Source organism: Apiospora kogelbergensis, assembly GCF_038363985.1.
Source record: "Apiospora kogelbergensis strain CBS 113332 chromosome Unknown utg000006l_segment0_segment0, whole genome shotgun sequence".
In the NCBI taxonomy this organism is placed as follows: domain Eukaryota; kingdom Fungi; phylum Ascomycota; class Sordariomycetes; order Amphisphaeriales; family Apiosporaceae; genus Apiospora; species Apiospora kogelbergensis.
This window is the reverse complement of record NW_027117423.1, coordinates 1999540-2019648: the sequence shown is the minus strand read 5'-3', so window position 1 is coordinate 2019648 and position 20109 is coordinate 1999540. Positions and strand designations below refer to the sequence as shown.

Sequence of the window (20109 nt, the reverse complement as noted above, 5' to 3'; positions counted from 1 at the left end):
ATGTCCAGATTGGCCGATGGACCGTCCTAGCCATCATCTACAAAAACCAGGGAAATCCTTACCCTCTTACTACGGCTTCTCTGATGATCTGGATTTTGTAAGTGATATCAGTGATTACGGTCACCGTTAGAGCAGGCATTTCGGTGGACCTTTAGCTCCTGGAGACTACTCCGCCCCATTTGCATGTGCCTAGGATTTTTTGTCAGGCCAATGAAAGGCTCCGGGGTGAGCTCCTATACATATCGTGGAAGTAAATACAAAGTTTGCCCTTATAGTGAGACGGCAGCATGGCCTCCTATCAACCGACATAGCATGATTGTCACCACTTACGTAGCAATGCTTGCCCACCCATCAACTCATCTTAAAGCAGCGTTCACGTTCGTGTATTCGGACGAGCTGACTAACAGGACGCGTGTTAGGACGAGAGGAGTCATTTCCAAAGCCCCCACTCGATACTCATTACAGCAAAATAAAATTTTGCATCGCCAGTGCGTTTCTGAATAGCTTCAATTTCAGTTCGGGTATCATAAGCCAAGCTACAGTTACAATTGTTTACTACAATCCCAAGGGCACCATGGGCTCCACCGCCTCCACCAAAACGCGGTATTATCCGCACAACCTGCATGGTACCGGCGAAATGGGAATCGGGATTAAGATGGCAGATCGGCGAAAGATGGTCAAAAAATTTCACCGGGCCCCTCTGCCGGCCATGGCGCTCTGTCGGGCCAGTTTCTGATTCCTGGCTTGGTCCCATTCGCGGCCGCTGGCCCCGGACCTGGCTTCTTGTTGCGCCCTCTTCTCCTCCTTCAGCGTCCTGGCCTTTTCGCGTGGGTCGATCACCATGAGCTCCTCGTCGGCCTTTTTGCGATAACTCAGGTCCTTGCCCAACTTATCAGCTGCAGCGCTGAGCGCGTGGCCCATCCACCCATCATCGTTGTCGTCTTCCTTCTCAGCCTCGGCGTCGGCCCAGGATTGACAGCTCTGGCAGTTCGCAATGAAATGCAAATCGCATAGCCGTGCTTCCTCGTCTGGGTTGGTTGTTACTGCGCCATCTTGATCATTCTCGGCTTTGGGCTTGGGGTTTTCCTTTTCTGGTGGTGCCGCTGCTCCCTCCAGCCGTGCCTTGAATGCTTCGAACATAGATAGCTCCTTGTTGCCAGCGTTCTCGCCGCCCCTCCGTCGCTTGCGGCCGCGTATCGCGGTCTCGGGGATAAACTGCTCAATGCCAGTTTTCTTCACTTCCGTCTCCGGCTCAGCGTGTACACTCCTCTTCATTGATGCTTTCAGGGCCGCAATCTCTTCGTTGGCCTGTTCCAATGCTGACTTCTTCTTCTTTGGCAGCTCGAACTCATATAGATCGTCATCGTAGCTTGGTTGCCGCGCCTCCTTTGCTGGTGTAGCCTTTGATTCTGGTTCTGCCCGACTCTCAGGCCGTGATTCCCGGATCGGTAAGGGGTCTCTAGCTTCCTTCACAGAGGGATTCTCCTCTACATTGGTCTTCTTCCGCCGCTCTTCTGTAGTTTTCTTCGGCTCCGAGATGGTATTTACTGCTGGCTCTTCGTCGACGTCCATGACAATTCGCGTGTCGAACTTCTTCGCCTTTTTAATAACGGGCCCAGCGTCGGCGTCCCCTTCCTCATCCCCGAAGCTCAGCAGCTTCTTGCCGCCCTTCGCCTGTTTCTTCTTCTTCTGTGCCGGTGCCGCAGAAGTGTCCACTTTGCGTGCTGTTCGTTCTCGTTTCGTCATATCCGTGAAGGGGTTCACCAAGATCTCCACCCCTGTTATCTTGATCTGGTACATCGGCCGTTCGGATCCCTCAGCCACTTCGGACTCTCCCATGCGCGCCAGGTTGTAGATCGTGTCGCCAACTATCCGCCCAAATACCGTGTTCTTGTTGTTGAGCTCCTCGGCCTTGTCGAGGGTGAAGAAAAACTGGCTGCTGTTTGTGTCTGGCTTGCCCTCGTTTGCCATGCCTAGTAGACCGCGCCTAGTGAACTTCAGTCTCGAGTGAAACTCGTCTTTGAAGTTCACGCCCATAGGGCCGGCATTCTTGCCGCGCCGCTGGTCTGCTGGCCAGGGATCGAGGTCGCCGCTGAGGGCCTCCCCGTCGTAGATACATTCGCCTCCATTTCCCGTCCCTGTTGGATCACCACCCTGGATAATGAAGCCCGGAACGAGTCGGTGGAATATTGTGTTGTCGTAGTAACCGTCGAGACATAGTTGCAAGAAGTTCCGCGATGTGATCGGGGTCTGTTTGGCGAAGAGCTCGACGGATAGATCTCCTTGGTTGGTTTTGAGGATCAGAGAGGCAGTTGGTTGCGGCTCGAGGTTATAAATGCTCGACATGATAGCGATTGGTTAGCTCCTAGGCGCAAGCGACCGCGTTATTCCGTACTGAGTCGACGGACAGGCGTAGGGTTTTTGAGAATCAAGAGTTGTCCGACTACCACCTCATTAATTTCCATCAGTTGTCGTGGTTATTCTCGAGGGGCGTTCGTTGATTATTTATGATGTTGGGTGTTCCAGGTACCTCAATCGCGAAAAGGCTGGGTCTGGGCTTTAAACTCTTATCTTATCGGTTGCCTCGGTGCTCGCTCAACACGACATGCCCATCACCATACCTTTCTTCAATGCTGACCTGGAGATACTCCCTATGCGCACTTTGTGAACAACATGGCTTAACATAGAGTCTATGATGGTTGTTTGGATTGACTGCCTGTTTTGTATTGATCATTGCAGCATTAATCGTTATCTACCTTTAGTTGGCTATGTGGCTAACCCTACCCCTTCCCTCTCTGCCCTTGATGGCAGCCTATCTAGAAGTGAAAGCCATCGACCTCATTGCATAAGAGCAGATGACAGTGAAAGCAAACTGAAAAGAATAAAAAAGATGTAAAGTCATTCTCATGCAGGTTCCGTTCAGGATTAAAAAAAAAGCCCAAAAAACCGACAGAAACGCCCATGACATGCGGGGGGGTATGTTTGATAGATGCCAGATAGGAACCGACGAGGGGGAATCCCTCGCAAAGAGAAAGCACATCCAAACTCCATCCCCGTTCCTGTGTACGCCCGCAAGCCGCCCAAAACGAGAGATTCTTTGGCTTTATCTATATGGGTCGGAGTTGAAGCAAGCTGTTCCCACGCCCAAGAGTCTGGCGTCCATGATATACCACATTAGACGCAGCGCATCTCCATCTTCGCATGGCCTGCCTGTCCTCTACTGCTTAGTCGCTAACGGGATCCTCGGCGACCTCCTCCATCTGACCATAATCGCCGGGCCGCCCCTGTCTATAGTGCGACGCCAAACCTAGCTCGGCCCGAACATCGCTCTGGATCTTCAGGAAATACTTGCGCAAACTCGCAAGACCGCGTAGAAACCCGCCGTCGGATTCGTTTGGATACTGTGGTGGACACGGCTTATCCTGTCGGAGATCATCTGGTGTGACGCTGTTGGCGAAGTCGGCTATCTTGAAGTCAATCTCCTTCTTTTCGCGTCGCCGCCGTCGCCGGGCGTCTACTGTCTCCTCTGTATCCGTCGCGAAGTCAGTCGTTGAATCGTCGACCATTGTGTCGTATTCATCCTCGTTCGTGTCCTCGTCATAGAACATTAACAGGCTTGCGGCGTAGAACCGATACCCCCGCAGACGCCTCACCGTCTCTTCGAGTTGGTTGAGTTTCTGCAATATTTTGGGGATGTGACGTAGTACGCTTTGGTCGTCAATGCCGTTGGACAAGAAAAGAGTCAGCGCCTGTTGGAACTCGTCGCCTGCTTTGATGCTGCGGCCATAGTACTTGTCCTTGAACAAATATCTCTGCTCCTTTACGTCCCATGTTTGTAGTCCACATACGCGGACACCTAGCTCTCGCGAGGTTGTTCCTGCACATTTACGGCGCTGCGACTCTCGCTTTTTCGCGGTGGCTTCCACTCCATACTGTCTCGTGCCCATTTTCAGGTCCATGATGCACGGGTGCTTCATGCCGGCTGTCAAATCTTCCAATAACAAAAAGAACTTGATAGACTCCTGCCGTGTTTGGGCTTCTTTAGGGTTGACAGGTCTGGGGATCTTCTTGATTTCCAATGTTGGGCTGGGCAGCTCGGAGGGGCCCGCGGAAGATTGTTCCATGGTAGACATGGCTTGATCCCGCGCCGGCTCATCGGGTGAGAGCATGCGGTTGCCGTTGGTGTCAGCATCACCCTTATACCCAGCATCGTCCACGTCTTCGAAGTACTTAAGAGCACCGCGACTTCCGGAAACGTCATCTGGCCTTCTTCTAAGGCCAGTTCCAGAGTACCGTCGCTTACGGCGCTGGTGCGGGAACTGGTCGGTCATTGTTTCAGCCTCGGGTGCACTAGTTCCCGTGACATCCTTGACCTGTTCCGCAGGGTCAGCCTCCAAATGGCTGTGCTCCCGTCCAAGATCGCTTTGGGTTTGACTGAGCTGAGGCATGGTACGTAATGGGCTGTGGCCGTGTACAAGTTCGGCGGAGTTGCTTGACTCAGCCCGGCAACGCTCCAGTGCAGGATCAGAGGCACTGGACCGTATAGAGCCCGGATGAGCATGTCTGCGGGGGATCGAGCGCTGGTGTGAAGCTGGTCTCTGATGTCGTTGAACTGCAACAGGCTGCTTCAGGAATGCATCATTGAATACCTCGTTCCGCAGCCGCTTATTCACAGTTGTAGCCCCCCAGCTCTTAGCATGGCGATCCTCAAGTGTAGGCCGGCGCACCATTTCACCATTTACTCCCCGTTTACTGGCGGATTTCTCAATGGAGTCGAAACATGCAGCAGCATCAGACTGGCTTCTCGCCCGTTGTGGCGGGCTTGAAGCTGAAGGCTGCAAAAAGCTCCGAGGAAGGATGTGCTGATTATCAACAAACGTTACAGTGGGAATAGGTGTTGGTCCGGACTGCATTGATTGGCTGATGACTCTGCGATGTTCTTTAGCGGCCACTGCGCCGGCAATTGATTTCTTGAGCATCTCAGGGTGTAACTGGTCATCAGTTGACTGAGCGATGTGGTCGGTATCCTTCTCGTCGGTATCTAGGTTCTCGTCCTTCTTGATGATTGATTTGCGCCGCGGCTGTTTCTGAAAGGTGACATTGAGAACGCCGATATATCTGCAAACCTCATCAGTTGATTGATTTAACAACGCCAAATGGTAAAACAGGGAGTGCAGGACGTCATCACGAAGGGGAGCTCAGTAGGAAGATGGTCTAACCTTGGCAGAAACGGCAAAAGATCGCGGTGAAACCGCTCAATGTTCTCATAGAACTTATTCTCGCTATTGTTCAATTGCTTACACACAGCACGCTTGGAGAACCTCCATAATGTGGTATGCCCACCAACCTGATGCTTGTAGGGTATGAGTTCAATCGCCTCCAGAGGTGCTGCAGGCTCAATTTGGTGGTCATGCACGTGAACGTGGTCTTCATGGATTGCACGAGATGTTCTACTGGGGGCTTGAGCCCTCTCACCGTCTTCATGGTCGTCTTCGATTGCATGTTCCGTGTCAGCCGGGCCATCCACGCAGCTGGGAATCCCGCTGCCGCCATTTTCACATGGCGTTTGCCCAGGCTCGTGATGATCTGAATGCCCGTCGTCTTCAGGCTCGTTGGCTTTGACGAGCCAGGTACCAGGGCCCTCCGCATTTGAGCCTCGGTGCACTGGCGTGGGTCTTCCTGTAGGTTCCCGTCGCGGCTGAGTCTTGTTCATCTCCCCCAAGCCTTGATGGGGCACAAATACAGCTGAAGAGATCTTCTCCTCACCGGAGAACTCTCCTTCCTCCGGTGATTCATCGTTCCCTGCCGCAGACTCCAGGCCTTTTCGTAACTGCGGTTTGTCTTCCTTCGAAGCGGCGTCTGCACTGGATACATCACGCCCGGTTTCGGACGACTCTCGAGTCCCTACTAGGATCAAATCTTGCTCGTGCTCGTCGAACACGCTCGATGTCCGTTTTAGATTGAAGTAGTCAGGAACTGGCTCCCCTGCCTCAGACGGTGTCTCGACAACGGAGCTGGCAGAGGGGAACGAGTTAGTTCTTCCTGGGAATCCAGGGAAACGTGGGCTTCGCAGTTCCTGGTCTATCGGGTTTGCGATATCGTTGGCTTCATGGTGATGTGGCGCATTTCTGGTATCTTTGCGCTTGGCCTCGCCGTTGGGTAAACCTTCTTTGAAAAAGCGAAGACTGTGGCTCGCCTTGCGGCTGCGCGTGGGCTCCACCCCGGCTAAGGCTTCGGCAATGGACTTTTCGACCTGGCCTGCTTCCGTATCGACCAGGTCGCCATTGCCAATGGACCAGGCCTTCTCGGGACCCATTGAAAGTGTACGCTCTGCCCTCCACGTCCTGTACTGAGCACGAGCGTCTGCCGAGACTGTATGGCCATTGGAGGTGACAATTTTCGAGCTTTCGTCGCCGAAAAGCTGGGGGAATGATGGATCTCCTCCATCGGTAACTCCATTGGCAACTCCATTAGCACCCGAGGAACAGGTCTTGATCTCCTTGTATGTTCGTTCCAGGGATCTAGGCCTCCCCTTAGGGTCTGATATAGACTCCTGGGCCGTATCAAAACGCTTGTCTGTCAAGGCCGGCATGGCAGGCGTGTTCAAGGGTGCAGCAGGTGTGTTATGGCTTTCTGGTAACTTCGTTTCCGCAGTGGAAGACTCGGGGCTTGTAGAGGCGTGAACCGAGTTGGAGGGCGGCGTTAGGGATGCGCCGCGGCTCTGATTGGGCAAGGCATCGCGAGGTTCGTCTGTGGGCCGAGGTAACGAGGCATCTGGTGTATTCCTGGGCTGGCTGTTGTTGGCGGTGTCGTTAGTACGAGTAGGACTTGGCTCGGGACGTCGCGTATCTTGCTGTTGAGTATGAGACGGCAAGGATGAGAGGTTAGGGGGTATGCCTCGAGCAGAAGCGAGCGCCTGGGTCAGCAACGAAGGCCCATTGGATCTGATGGAGACAGTGGGAGGTCTCGACTTTTTATTATTACTTGGATCTGCGACTGGGGTGGAAGACTCAGAAGAAGAAAGGGTCGATATGGAAGATGTACTATTAGGCAAGAAAGTACTTGTACCTGGCCCCGCAGGCGAGACACTGCCGGCGGGATGGGCAGGGAGAGGTACATGGGAATGAGATACAGGAACCGAGGGGGGAGTAGTAGTTTGGGTGTCATTCGTGGTCCCAATGATAGCAGTTACAGCTACAGATTCAGGTTCAAGATTGGGACTCGCGCTATCCACGTCTGCCACCACATTGCTTATGCCCGTTGCTGTTTTTAAAGCCACGCCCTGGGTGCTAGCGCTGGTAGTGGTAGGAGAGGGGATAGGGTGAGAGGGGTGAGGGGAGTGAGGTGACGGTGATGGTGATGATGGTAAAGTGGGTGGTGTCGCGCCGGGCACAATAAGCATCTGCTGGTGCAGCAGCTGTTGCTGCTCCGGCTGTGCTGGATGCAGATCAGAAGATTGGCTCATCGATGCGTCGGATGCGGCATTTTCGGGGTGAACAGGCGGGCTAGACATGAGGTAAACATCTGGCGACTGCTAGGAGAAATGGGAGAGAGGGAAGTGGTTCGCAGCAGCAGTGGGAAATGGGTGTGTGGTATGAACCCGGACGGTATGCTATCTCTCTCTCTCTCTCTCGCGCGCGCGCGACGACTCGAATGGGGGGGAGGGGTGAGTGGAATCCGAATGACAGACGGGTGAAGCCGCACACAGAATAATGAGTGGGAAGGGAATGATATCAACGCTATTGGGGGCGGATTATCATTGGGGGTGGGAAAATTATGAGAGATCAGAAGATGGGAGAGCAAGAAAAAACGAATGAGCTTTGAGCCTGATACTGCAGTACATCCAAAGTGTAGCGTTGGGCTCGGATTGATGTTTGGTGGCCATTACCCTGAAATTAGAAATTAGCAGCTAATATTGACGGATTCTTAGGCGGTGGAGCGATGCCGGAGCTCCGTGCCCCCTCAGGTAGGTGGTAGGTGGTACCTGTCAAACAAAAACGGTCCTGCCGTCTACCTGCGAAACAGTGGCGTCAACCAGTGCGTGTTCAGTGCATGTTCATCCCTTCAACCCGGATGCTTTTGGCCAAGCAGTCGTTACCTGCAATCAAATACGTAATGCTTCTGTCCCCGGCACGTACTATCGAGTGCATAACGGATCAATATGGTTCAGCACAAGGGCTTGAAGTCGGATGACAGATACATAGCAAGAGTGAGAGGGATGCATACTCCGCGCCATATCTTAGACCGGTGATGCTAACGCGGCGGGTCAAATACACGTAACACCAAGCTGCCATGTCCACCAGCCACGTGCATCCGACAGGGTTGAATGAAGAGATTGTTCTACTTGGCCTGGACATGTGGAAAGTTGATTCGAAATCGAGCGTGCAACGACGCCGGGCGACGGGCCCCGATAGTCGTTACCGGCTCTTGATCGAGATCCTACCAAACCCCTTCAGTCGTTCTCCACTGCCCCATGAGCCGTGAGAGAGAACCCAGCAGCCAGAACCCGGAGCCCCCATAGGCAATAGGCCGGCTTATCATGTGTAGTAGTGCCAGGAACGAACGTCCCAGCGATCCTCTCACCCACACCACTTCCTCCCATTTCAGCCCAACCAGCTTCCAGCCACCAGCGACACACGACGGTGTTTCCAGAAGAACACAAGAAGTACTGCAAATGGCATGCAAGTGAACGACAGGCATCCACACACCCACACCATTCGTTCACATGTATGCTTATCGCAACCACAGCCCTTCCAATCCTGATCGTTCAGGTTTTCAGTCCTGCCAGGGAGAAAAACACGGTTTGTGATGCAATCTCTTGTCCCAAGTATCTCTCCTTTTGACCGCTACATCCGCATTGGCTGTTGGCTTATTGGCCCGGGCGGCGTGTCCGAATTGCCTTGACCTTGGCCGGCACGTTGTGTCTTCCCCGGATCTTACAGGCTAAAGCGGATCAGCCAGCTCCTCTTTGGTTTGATGTTAGTATGTATTTGATGTACACCCGTCCAACACCAACATTACCACCAACCTTGACGTATACCTAGTCATGTCAGGCACCCCGGACGTGTATCTTGGAAACCGCCTACGGCTGACTCTGCCCCCCGTGCCGTAATGCCATCTCAGGAACTGAGCCGGCGGCATTGGCATGTCGGGCGTGCTAGCATTCAGCCTTCTGAATGGTCTAGTCTAGCTGACTGATCTACAGTAGTTGACGATCGTGGCACTAGAAGTGTTCTTGATCTGGGGACCTCGTTTCCACGGCCCCACGCGGGGAGTATTTCCGAGAAGTTGACTACCAACAGCCCGCTCTGTGCCGTGGTCACATTGTTGGATGAATAACTCGTTACGCTGTACAGACACTCCTGTGGTATTGTAACCGGGATCAAGCAACGGCGTAGATTGCTTTGGGCAGTATTAGACAGAGACCATACCCAGGCCAGCCGTTCCAGGCTTTAGAAGAGTGTGCCCGAGTGATTGATTAGGCGGTCGGCACTGTGCATCTTTCTTGTAGGACTTAAGATGCTCTCATGGCCAATCAATTTACAACGTGCTCAGGAGATCCGAGAGTATACGTTGTTTTTAATCCGAGACCAGATAACAAACTTGACCGCCCTGTGTTCCAACTTCTCAGCCCATGGCTCATTCTCTTACTCTGTAATGGCCGTTGGGCTATTATATTGTTGCCCGTCTTGCGTCAGACCGCTGAATTGTGTTGGTCATATTTTGAGAAAATTACGTGAATTGTAGCTTATGTCTGAGCAATACTTAGCCTGCCAATACAACTCTATCCCCTGGCGTACAGAAGCTCTTGAAAAGTCCAGCCTATTCGTGAGTGGGTTACCGATGTATTCGAGTCACTTTTCATGACGGGGACGCAGCAAATGACTAAGTGATGAGTCGATACTATCCGGTCAATCATAATAGTCTGTCTACTTTGAATTTACGGTCCATCCGTATACTACCTTCGGCAACCCGGCAGTCCGGCATCGCGGATCCGGACCCCTTCTCAAGCCCGATGGTCACCCCAACCCACTAGCCGTACATCCGAGTCCCATGGATCAAGGAATAATACCGTAATGCAGGTCTCAAGCTAATTAACGTACGTGGAAGGGTATGTATTTATCTTGAGAAATCCGACCAAGTTGCATTGCATCTGCAGTAGCCTTATATATATTAGAATACAGTATCCCCTCTGTAAACCAGCAACCTTAAAGAAATGTTAGCCAGCTATTGCTGTGGTGGTTTGTCCAAATAAGTGTATTATATGGCTTGCGCTCTTCAGGCTGCTTCTTTCCATTACCTCCTGTCTATTGATGCTGGTGCGTGAATTGCAAACCCGGGGTATATATCGATTCAAAGACATCGCTCTGCTCTGAAGGAGAAATGAAGACTAGCAGAAGATAAGACAGAGAAACGGCTTGTCTGCGTGACCTCATCCAGCTCTCATATCACAACCTAACAAGAGTGACTTAGCCTGTCTAGCTGTATATCCGATCGCTCATCTGTCCGCCCTTAAGACAACTCCCTATACACCGCAAATCCCCACCGCTGATTACTATGGTCATCGAGGCCCCTATTCATATTATTATTCTTCTGGGCGCGCCCGTGTAGCTCCTTGAAGCCGTAGGCCATGGCGTTGAGGAGGCCGGTCAGCTGCGTCGTCGCCTGCAGCACCGACAGGAGGTGCGACTTGTCGCCCTGAAGCTCAACGATCCGGTTCGCCAGGCCCGGGATCCACACCAGCATATAGGTGAGCGGGTAGATGGAGAGGATCAGCCAGTGCCGCAACTCTGTGTCGAAGTGGTGGCTTTTGCTGTTGGACGGCGCCGAGCCTGTGACGGACCGCTGCGAGTTGGACCGCGTATTGCCGGGGCGGATGGCGAACTCTTCTCGACTCGGTGTTTCGACCGAGTCGAGGCTGAATCCGCCTTCTACATCCTTACTCCCTGGGGCAGGGTTGTGGCAGGCTGATGGCCAGCTGATCTCTCTGATTCTGGGGCGCCCTTGCTGTGCGGATCGACTGTTCGTCCTCTTGCGGGTTCGGACTCGCAGCATGACTTTGATAAAAATATACAGGTAAATGCCGGTAATGAACACGAAAATGGTGAAGCGCCAGGCGTGGCCCAGGACATAGCGCAGATACGGAGGGTCGGCGCCGATCCAACACCAATTGCCAGAGGCAGGCTCCATCTTATTCATCGCCAAAGCTATCGTCCCTACACATCATGTCAGCCAGCATCCCGGCGTTTGGATCGAATAACTTCAAGTGACATACCGGTCGTGAGAGGAATGATCCATGTCGAAAGGCACACGCCATACTTCATAAGGTTTGACACTCGCATTGGCCAGGTGTAATAGTTGAAGGTCAAGAGGGTCACCAGGACTATGGCAAATATAGAGAAGTCCGACGCCTATAACGCTTGTCAGTGAATAGACACGTACAAGAACGGCGGTACACGCTCGGTAGTGAGTCCTTACCTGGACTGAGACCTGACCGGTCCAGCCATTGAGGCTGCAGAGCGGCCCAGTCGATATAGGAATGTGTGAAGTAACGACTCTTACCCCCGACACACTGTTATTTGTCGAATTAATAAACTCTAGAGGTTCGTTCAGATTACACTGTCAGCAACCAAGCTCACTCCAATGAACAAATCAGAAGCCACCGACCGGCAGGTGCAGCAGTTTATCAGCTATGTCACAAACACTTACCTGATATCATCAAGTTGAGCACCAGCGCTTCCCGGAGCGCATTCTTCTCAGCTGCGCCTCCCTTGACCGTCGATTTTGCGGTCGAGCCGATCCATATCATAAGCACCAGTCCCGTGGCCAGGGACGACAGCAAGCTGAAGACCAGCGTCGGTCCCGCGACGCTCTCGACCCAACCCATTGCGCGTTCCAGCGGCGTGCGTCGTGGGGGTGTGAGGAGGTAGCAGCAGCAGCAGCAGCGACTAGCGACAACTCTGATAAGTCTCGTTCTGGATTGTTGGAGGAACCATGGGACTGGTACAGCGACGCCATATATAAAAAACTATTTTCCATCAAATTACTGAGAGGATGAAAAGACGATGTCGCCTCGTCTTTCCCTCTCCCACTGCTACCCTACATCACTCTCCTCCCAAGGCTCGGACCCTTCGCGGGTCCGGTCACATCTGGCTGATCAACCGGATCCCGGATAGAGTTGAATATGCATATTGAGGTTTCACTTGCTCGTTTTTCCCTGTGGAAAGGGCATCGCTGTCCTCCACTCGAGCAGCATGAAGGGTGTAGACGGGGGTGGCTTGGGCCTGTGACGGCGAAACGCGGCGCGAGTCATGGACATGGCAACCCCTGAAGCGCTGACTCCACGCCTTACCAGTTGGTGCGTTGAGAGCGGCAATCCGCCTCACCTCTTCCCAGTGGACTGCCCAGTGCACCAATAATATAATACTTCTTGACGATGTCGACGATCCCCAAGTCGAAATTACATTTGGGCTTGGCCTGGGGCAGTTGATGTGAAACCGGCGAAATATAACGGGCATGTGGCCCAAATGCCCATATTTAGCATCTGCAAAGTTCTGTTTCCTACTTCATCCCAAGATCAGCAACACAACAAAACAGTCAAGATAGCCCAGAGAAAGCTTCTACTCGATATCGGACCATCCGTTGGCACATTTCAAGCACCTCTTTCTGGCAGAGAGTAATTACAACTACTCGCTTACCACTTGGCTTATATCGGTAGCCAAGCCCTGGCCAGACCTGCGATGCCCAGAAATTGGGGTCCCCGGACTTTGTGTTTGAGTGAATAGTAACGTGGGCTAGTTAATTCTGGAGCGTCCGAGAATCCATGGGAGAACGTCATCCTGACACCAGGCCTGGCTTTTTCTTTTATGGACTCGCTATGCCATCCCTTCTTGGCGCGAACGTTTCTCATCCCCTCAACATTGTTTGTTTCCCTTGGCCACAACTCTATTCTCCCAACCATGGGATGCGGCAATAAGACCAACCCCTCAAGCTTTGATATAGCATTCGTCCATTTTAAGTTGAGCTATCCGGAATGTGCCATTTTACTTTCCTTGGCGCCATGGTACCGTCATCAGGACTTTGGGGTTTGCACATTTCAGATGGCAGCCTTTTGACCCTCTCCCCGACCAGAAGCCCGACAGCAGCGATCAAAGCGCTTTCACGAAAGAACCTCTATTCCGTGGTTGTTTCGAAAAATATATGATACAAGTAAGCAGCGTACGTCGTGGCCCCCTAGATACAATGTTTGGGGTTTTGGTTTGGCCCCAGGTGCCGCACGCATCGATCCTCCCCTTAGAATTATCCCTGCTCTTCTTTTCCGAGAACGCCATAAACATCATTCCCAACGAACAGATGAACTCTTGAGTGACGAGTTACCGGTGCGAATAACAAGAACTTAAGTCTCCTCGTGAACTCGCCGCGCCGCATCATCGCATACAGTGTCTTAGAAGCTTTGTCATAGAATACACTGTCCGCGAATTCTATTCGTCCAGGGTGGTTATTTCGTATTCTATCAACCTATCGGTTGCATTGTGGGCTCAAGTACTTCCCCTCCAGGAGCCGCGGAAGAGGTGCTTCAGCATAGCCCCGTCGGGAATGCTCCCGTCGTTCGTAGCACCCGAGTGGGACTGACCCATGCCGAAGCCGTCAATGGGCAACACTAAGATATCGCCGATCAACCTGGGTTCCTTCATACCGGATAAGTCCCTCAGGTTGGTGATTAGGGGGTCGGCGCGCTGGAGGTGCTCGAAGACGACGTCGGTCCAGGCCGCGGGCCCCGTCGAGTTGACCGTCTCGAAGTTGGTAGGCTTGAGGCGGGCTAAGGTGGTGTTGTGCAACGTCGCGAGCTCTTGCAGCGACTGCACAGCGCGGTCGACCATGGCGCGGAACAAGGAGTGGCCCGGCGCCGAGGCGATGGTCCACTGGCAGAACTGGAGGGCGTGCGGGATTTCAACCCAGTTCGGTCCGTTCAGCTGGTCGAACTCGATACCCACAACGACGCGAGTGCGCTGTTGGAACCTTTCGGGCACCCAGAGGTCGACGGGATTCAGCGAAACCGTGTCGATATCGGTATAAACGCCCCCTCACGGGCCAGCAGCAGGTAGCGCAGGATGTCCGACTTCAGGCCGTGTTGCGTCAGGGAGCGGTAGGTTTCGAGGAGGGCTTTATCGTCGGCAAAGTGCCGTTCCACATAGTCGTCGGCCCACTGGCGTCCCACGAGACGGTACTGATAGCCTGGGTTCATACCGATCCATGTCGCCGTGTCGCGCAGCTCGGGGTTAGCGACGTATTGCTCTGCGGCACCCTTCTGAGGAAAGAAGATCTGCCAAATCTTTCTCGCGACGAGTGATCCGGCTGGTGTTGGCGTAGACGGCGGGGTCGTGGTGGGGAAGTGGTGATGGGAAGGCTTGTATAAGAAAAGAACGGAGAGCAGGAGTAGGGATGCGCAAAGGACTATCGCGTTTCGCGGTTTGCGCCACACAGGTGGGAGCGCATTCCCTTGCAGCTGCTTTAACATGTCCATCCGAAGGATCCGCTGTAGGGTTTCCTGATGGCCCAATTTGCCGCCGCCGACGAGGTTTCGGATTTAGAAGGAAATACGACGTGAGAAAATGGCCGAGGATATCGCAAGAAGAAATGAAACAAATATTAAGGATATTAGCTGTGAAAGAATGCTTATTTGTCCGGGCTCATACTCGTAACGAGTTCAGCTTCGCCAAGTCAGATGGCGCGGCTGAGCTGAGAGTATGTCAAGATAATATCATAAGCGTCGATACGACACACGCAAGACGCATTCATTTGCTAGGACAGGGGGGGAGAACGAGAAGTGGTTGGCTCGACCAGCATGGCTTTGGGGTCTTGTGTGAGGGGGGCGGCGTTGGAGATGTCGAGTGTCGAATGCCAAATGTATGATATCGATCCCTGCGCAAACACAGCGAGTGGTGAGTGGCCATGGAGAACACTTATCTGACTCATGATGGCTTGTATTGACATTGACGCCTGCTGTGTAGTGTCAGAATGGTAAACAGCCCTATAGAACTTTGACTGGGCCGAGACCATCCGATCAAGTGGCTGCAGGTCGGCGTTGGAGCAGACATGGATGGGAATATGTATGTATGCCCCTTGCCAGAACCAACATTCCTTGGCTGCCGAAAGGGGCCTGCATCTCAGAACTCACCACCAATTGCGAACAAGGTTTGGTGTTTGGTTTGCCAGCCTCCTTGCCTGCAGCGGCAGAACACGCATCAGGCAGGACGTCCGTACCTCGGTGCCAATTCATTTAGGCTTCAGCGAATCGCCCAGCTGCCAGGACTTCGGGAGCATCGCATAAGCTCCAATAATAGCATATGCTTTTTCTGGAGACCGTATGATCACCGCATACTGCACATATGTAAGCCTTATCACTTGATGTCGATCCATTGGCAAAGCCTTGGACGCGCCAGGGGCGCTCGCGTAGTATTGTGTCATCTGAGATGATTTCCAAACAAAAAGGGCGTCGTTGTTTGTGTCGACTGCAGTGGACGTTCCATGAATCGCACAGCGAGGGGGAGGTGGTGCATATGAGCTGGTCGGCAGGTGTTGCCTCTTATACGCATCACATATATACCCAGCTTTCTACCCTGGTGGTGCGAGTCTTGAGCGTCATTTTCATAATCCACTTTGCTTACTTATGCCAACCGACCTACGGCATTATCTTGTGCAATTTCACAGATACGATATAAAGGCACTCACTTAACGACAATTAGGTATCATATTGTATGTATTCTACACCTCCAATCCGCAGCACGAAGCGAGTTCTCATGTGATACCACTGTACCCATCCAGGTAGCCCCAATGCCGTCTTGGAACCACTAATGCGCTCGTTGTTTAATATCAGAACTCCTGTCATGCGATGCCTTTGTAGAATGGGTATCTCGAAACAGCCTCCAACAGGACAGCCCTCGATTGCCTGTCGCCGGTTTTCCGTAACACCCTAATTTGATGATCGTCCATTCGATAGTCCCCAGATAGCCCCCAGACGGCCGGCGCCCGCCAGGTCGACGACCCTGAAGCAATCTAGCCATTCGTGAAATTACATTGCCATGCCCAGGTCGCTCTCTTCGCCCCATTGCGGATTGAGAAAATCGTCTAAATTTAGCATCACTTCCGCTACAGCATCAAACCCCTGGCTTTCCTCCCTCCAAGGCGATTGCGGTGCTTCAACCGCGGATTTATCGTCCTGGTGGCAGCTACCAGTCGGGAGTGCCTCTTCATCATTGTGAGGCGATGCTGTTGACACGAGCACGTTCGGGACATGGAACCCATCCGCCTCTCGAAACGCCTCTGCCATAGCACCGACCTCAGGGCTCATAATCATTTGCTGCGAATCACTTGGCACCAGGCATTCTTGAACGCCTAGTTTCGTTGGATGGCCACCGCGGTTCTTCATCGCGTCAAAATGTTTATGAAAGCGATAATCCGTGTCATCATCGTCTGCTGTTGGTGTAATCGCCGGCGGAGGAGATGCCGGTCGAGACGCTTGAGGGGAAGCCATGCCGGCACTACCCTTCTCTTCGCAGGGCAATGGTGCAAAAGAAACGCGCCGATTTGACCGTACGACTGGAGAGCTCCACGGGTTGGTGTTTGTTGCGTCCGCCAGTGCCTGCGTGCTGGGCAGGCGATTTGCAGATAACATGGGATGCTTATGACCCCGAGACCTGCGCTTTGGCGATGGCGTGTTGAACGTAGCAAACGACTTGACCGACAACTCAGGCTCATGCATCTCTTTTGTCTGAAGCGTTTGTGGGGTCGCAAAAGACCCAGACGACACACGAGCCCGTAGTGCATTGCTGGGAGTGTCCTGAAGCTGGCTTAGTGACCATTGGGGAGAAATGTTGAGAAGCGAGGCCACTGATATCGATCCATAAGGCCGGAGAACCGACTGAGCATCGACACTACCCCATGGGCTTTGTTGTTGTGATGGTATTTGCGAAGCTGGGTTTGGCGATGTTGGAAGGCCAGGTTGAGGTACACCTTTGTTTGTAGCTTGACGCCCGTTCTTTACTTCCAAGAGAACGTCGGCGTTAGCCATTCCCCACGGACTCTGCTGAGATGGCCGTACAACGCTCTGATCCAGAACAGCATCAGGAGGGTCTGTAATATGACCAATGCTGGCATCGAGTGTCGATGCCTCCTCCACAGGCTCCATCTTGCTATTCAAGATGCTACCGGTAGCTGTTGGCCGAGTGTCAGTTGCCAATAATTCTTGTTGTAAATCGTCATCAGGCACATGTTGGTCGAGATTCTCAGTTGCGCTCTCAGCCTCTTGGCTAATCAAGGGAGAAAGAGGTCTCTTTATTGCAGCTGAGGGCGAGCAAGCAGGTGGGCTTGTTGCCTGGTCTCCAATGTCCCACTCTATCTGCGACGATAGATTGTGTACAGCTGCTTCTCCCCCGTCGAACTTGTGCCTTGGTGAGGCGTTGGCCGCTATGCCACGTTTTTTGAGTACCGAAGACAACGGTAAGTCGGTGGAGTGTGACTCCGCCAACGATGGCCTTGAATCCACCAGTGTGCTGGCTCTCGCAGCCAAAGAAGCCAGCAACGGGGTATTTGAGAGGTACTTCACCGCATCTAATCTTTCCGGGGGTTGAAGGCAGTCTGGCTTACTCAGGTGATTATCAATAACCATCGCATCAGCCACTAGAGTTGTATCCCCATCTATTATAGTACTGGAGAAGGACCCTTTAGAGCATGCTGCTCCGCTCTCGAGTGTATCTTCCATGGTTGGTCGAGATTTTGGGTGGTCTATATTGGTTGGCCCCTGATCTGTAGAAAGGCGACCGTCCCAGACCTTGTCATCTAGCTCATCGTGTTGCGCTGTCGAAGACCTGTCGATTTCATGTTCAGTTGTCCCCAGTATGATCGGGAGTTGCGGCGGTTTGGGCCTTTGCTTATCCTCAATCTCCTCGTTGCCAATTCCACTGCGAGCCTTTGTGACTAGCCGAGGAGCACCCTCGGAGACCAATCCAGAGCTCTCACTACGGGAATAGATAGTACCAACCTCGTCTGCCAACGCCTGTTGGTCCTTGTACGCTACGGAATCTCGATGGTTCTCGGATACCGGTGTTCCCGTCTGGGTAAGCTGCGAGGTAGGAACAACTGCTGCAGGTTCTGCGGTCACTGGCCTTGGAGCGTCTTTTCGGGTTGGCCGTGTCTTGTAATGGAAGCTCTGGTCCAAGTGGCTCTCGAAATTATCGTCTGCCTCCTCTGTGTGACTATCCTCACTAGCAGCAGCTTTCTCAATTATCCCTTGAGATGTATCTGCGGGCTTGAGGTCTGAGATGTAATGAGCTCGATTATTAGGCAGCGTAAGGGCACCAGACGTGATTTCAGAGCTCTGGAGTGAAGAAAGGCCACTGGAAGTCTCGGAGGATTGATCGTTTCTGGCAGGCGGTTGGGCTAGTATGTTTGCGTCGGATGGCGGAGACGTAGGGTGCAGAGCTTCGAGTTGGTCCCAACCTGGACAGCTGCTTTCTGCAATCACCTGGGAGGGTTCTTCAAGAAGTTGATCCGCTCCTTGAGCCGCACCGTAAGTATTGATAGTGGTTTCCATATCCGGATGTGAGGCTTGTTGGTTTAGATCTGAAGCATTTTGGGACGCGGTGAATGATGGCGGGCCGATCACTCGAATTGGCCCTAAGGGCATGGCTGGAGTCGGGGTCATCAAGGCACTGGATGATAGATGGTCCGACTTTGACCGTTTCGACAACTTGCTCTTGAGCCAATCGTTTCCTGCAGGCCGCTTGCTGATAGCATGGTCTGGCTTGTGTTCGGCGTGGGCTGGGGCCCAAAAGCTGTCTTTCTCTAGGGCATCAGTTGCTACACTCCTTGCCCATGTTTGTATTCGGGATCGCTTTTCGGGTTCGAGGCTGTCATCATCGTCCAATTGTAAGTCACGGCTGCTCTCTGGGCTGGGCAAGTGACACTGCATGGATCCCCTAGTTTCCGGTATAGAATCTGCTTTGCCCTCGAGTTTGTGGATGTTCCGCCGCATAGAGGCTTTGACAGCGGGCTTCGTAATGGTCGGACGCAACGAGGAGGAAGCAGACAGAGAACCATTTTTGGGGATCCAGGGGTTCTGCCAACCCGAGGATTTGTCGAAAGGACCCCGCAGGGATGCCGAAAACAATCGAAGTGGCCTCCCCCTTAAATATTGCCGTCCCTTTTCCTCATATCGTCGTCGCTTGGCAGCCCTGGTGGCGTCGTCGAGATCGTCATCGGAACCCAAATAAAGGATGTCTTCGGGGTTTTGCGGAGCAGCACAATAAATCGGCTCTTCTCGAGGCTGGGCTTGCTCCCACCAATCCATGTCCATGTTGACGTTTTCTGGCGCTTTTTGTCCCTTGGATCTCCGAGAGTACTGGCTGCGGCTTGGTGAGGTCAGACAGAAAATCGCTGCAACATCTCCATTCTCCGCCAAGCTACTCGACACTCTTTCCGGTCGGCTGTCATGAACAGAGAAAAGCGAGCGGGGGTCAGAGGCTGTATTGGCTGTTTGGTGGTCAAGGTCAATCAAGTCTTGGATATCAAAGCAGGCTCCACTGGTGGTGGCATTTTGGGTTGACCAGAGAACGCGGTGCCAACATGAGCGACAAGGGCAGCACGCGCCCCCCACGCGTAAAGTGGTTTCGTTGGATCTCTTTATGGACTAGCTTAGAACAACCGTGCTCCCTCTAAACATCTTCAATCAGGGATGGACGATTGCTATATTCATCTGTCATAGATCGATTCACATCTCATCAACCAGTCACATGTGTAGGACAGCTACTATTCTAGGCACCTTAGCGTCGATGTCCTTTTCACGTGGAATGTTTTTCTTCCTTCCCTTCCTGTTTGTTGAGAAAGGCACCAACAGCAAGCAAGAAGCACACCGCTCTGGACGGGGGCGGTTAGCAAACTCACTAAATTCAGTGATGTCAGTTTCTAGCCAATTCAAGTGCAAGTTTGAGGAAGAAACCCCTCTATACACGCTACATCAAGTATGGAGTACAAACGCCCGCCTCCTTGGGGGGAAAAAGCAAGCCGCTAGCCCGTATTGCTGTAGCAACCGGCATGCAAGGCCCAGGCCAG

The 20109-nt window shown here is 52.9% G+C and overlaps 5 protein-coding genes across 5 annotated transcripts; all 5 read right to left on the bottom strand.

Annotated features, from left to right (window-relative positions):
- Positions 1-687: 687 nt before the first annotated feature.
- PG998_009492 (cyclophilin type peptidyl-prolyl cis-trans isomerase/CLD) lies at positions 688-2346 on the bottom strand (the record flags this gene model as incomplete). Its single annotated transcript, XM_066876308.1, has 1 exon — positions 688-2346. The coding sequence occupies one exon, from the start codon at positions 2344-2346 to the stop codon at positions 688-690; it is 1659 nt and encodes a 552-aa protein (XP_066728464.1).
- An 878-nt stretch (positions 2347-3224) lies between these two features.
- PG998_009491 (SAICAR synthase-like protein) lies at positions 3225-7513 on the bottom strand (the record flags this gene model as incomplete). Its single annotated transcript, XM_066876307.1, has 2 exons — positions 3225-5118; positions 5220-7513. 2 exons carry the CDS (start codon positions 7511-7513, stop codon positions 3225-3227), a joined length of 4188 nt encoding a protein of 1395 aa, XP_066728463.1.
- Positions 7514-10512: 2999 nt separating this feature from the next.
- Positions 10513-11887, bottom strand: PG998_009490 (uncharacterized protein; the record flags this gene model as incomplete). The annotated part of the gene is made up of 4 exons (XM_066876306.1): positions 10513-11216; positions 11276-11411; positions 11479-11597; positions 11710-11887. 4 exons carry the CDS (start codon positions 11885-11887, stop codon positions 10513-10515), a joined length of 1137 nt encoding a protein of 378 aa, XP_066728462.1.
- Positions 11888-13538: 1651 nt separating this feature from the next.
- Positions 13539-14524, bottom strand: PG998_009489 (initiation-specific alpha-1-6-mannosyltransferase; the record flags this gene model as incomplete). The annotated part of the gene is made up of 2 exons (XM_066876305.1): positions 13539-14019; positions 14079-14524. The coding sequence occupies 2 exons, from the start codon at positions 14522-14524 to the stop codon at positions 13539-13541; spliced, it is 927 nt and encodes a 308-aa protein (XP_066728461.1).
- A 1548-nt stretch (positions 14525-16072) lies between these two features.
- PG998_009488 (uncharacterized protein) lies at positions 16073-19354 on the bottom strand (the record flags this gene model as incomplete). Its single annotated transcript, XM_066876304.1, has 1 exon — positions 16073-19354. One exon carries the CDS (start codon positions 19352-19354, stop codon positions 16073-16075), a length of 3282 nt encoding a protein of 1093 aa, XP_066728460.1.
- Between the last annotated feature and the right edge of the window lie 755 nt (positions 19355-20109).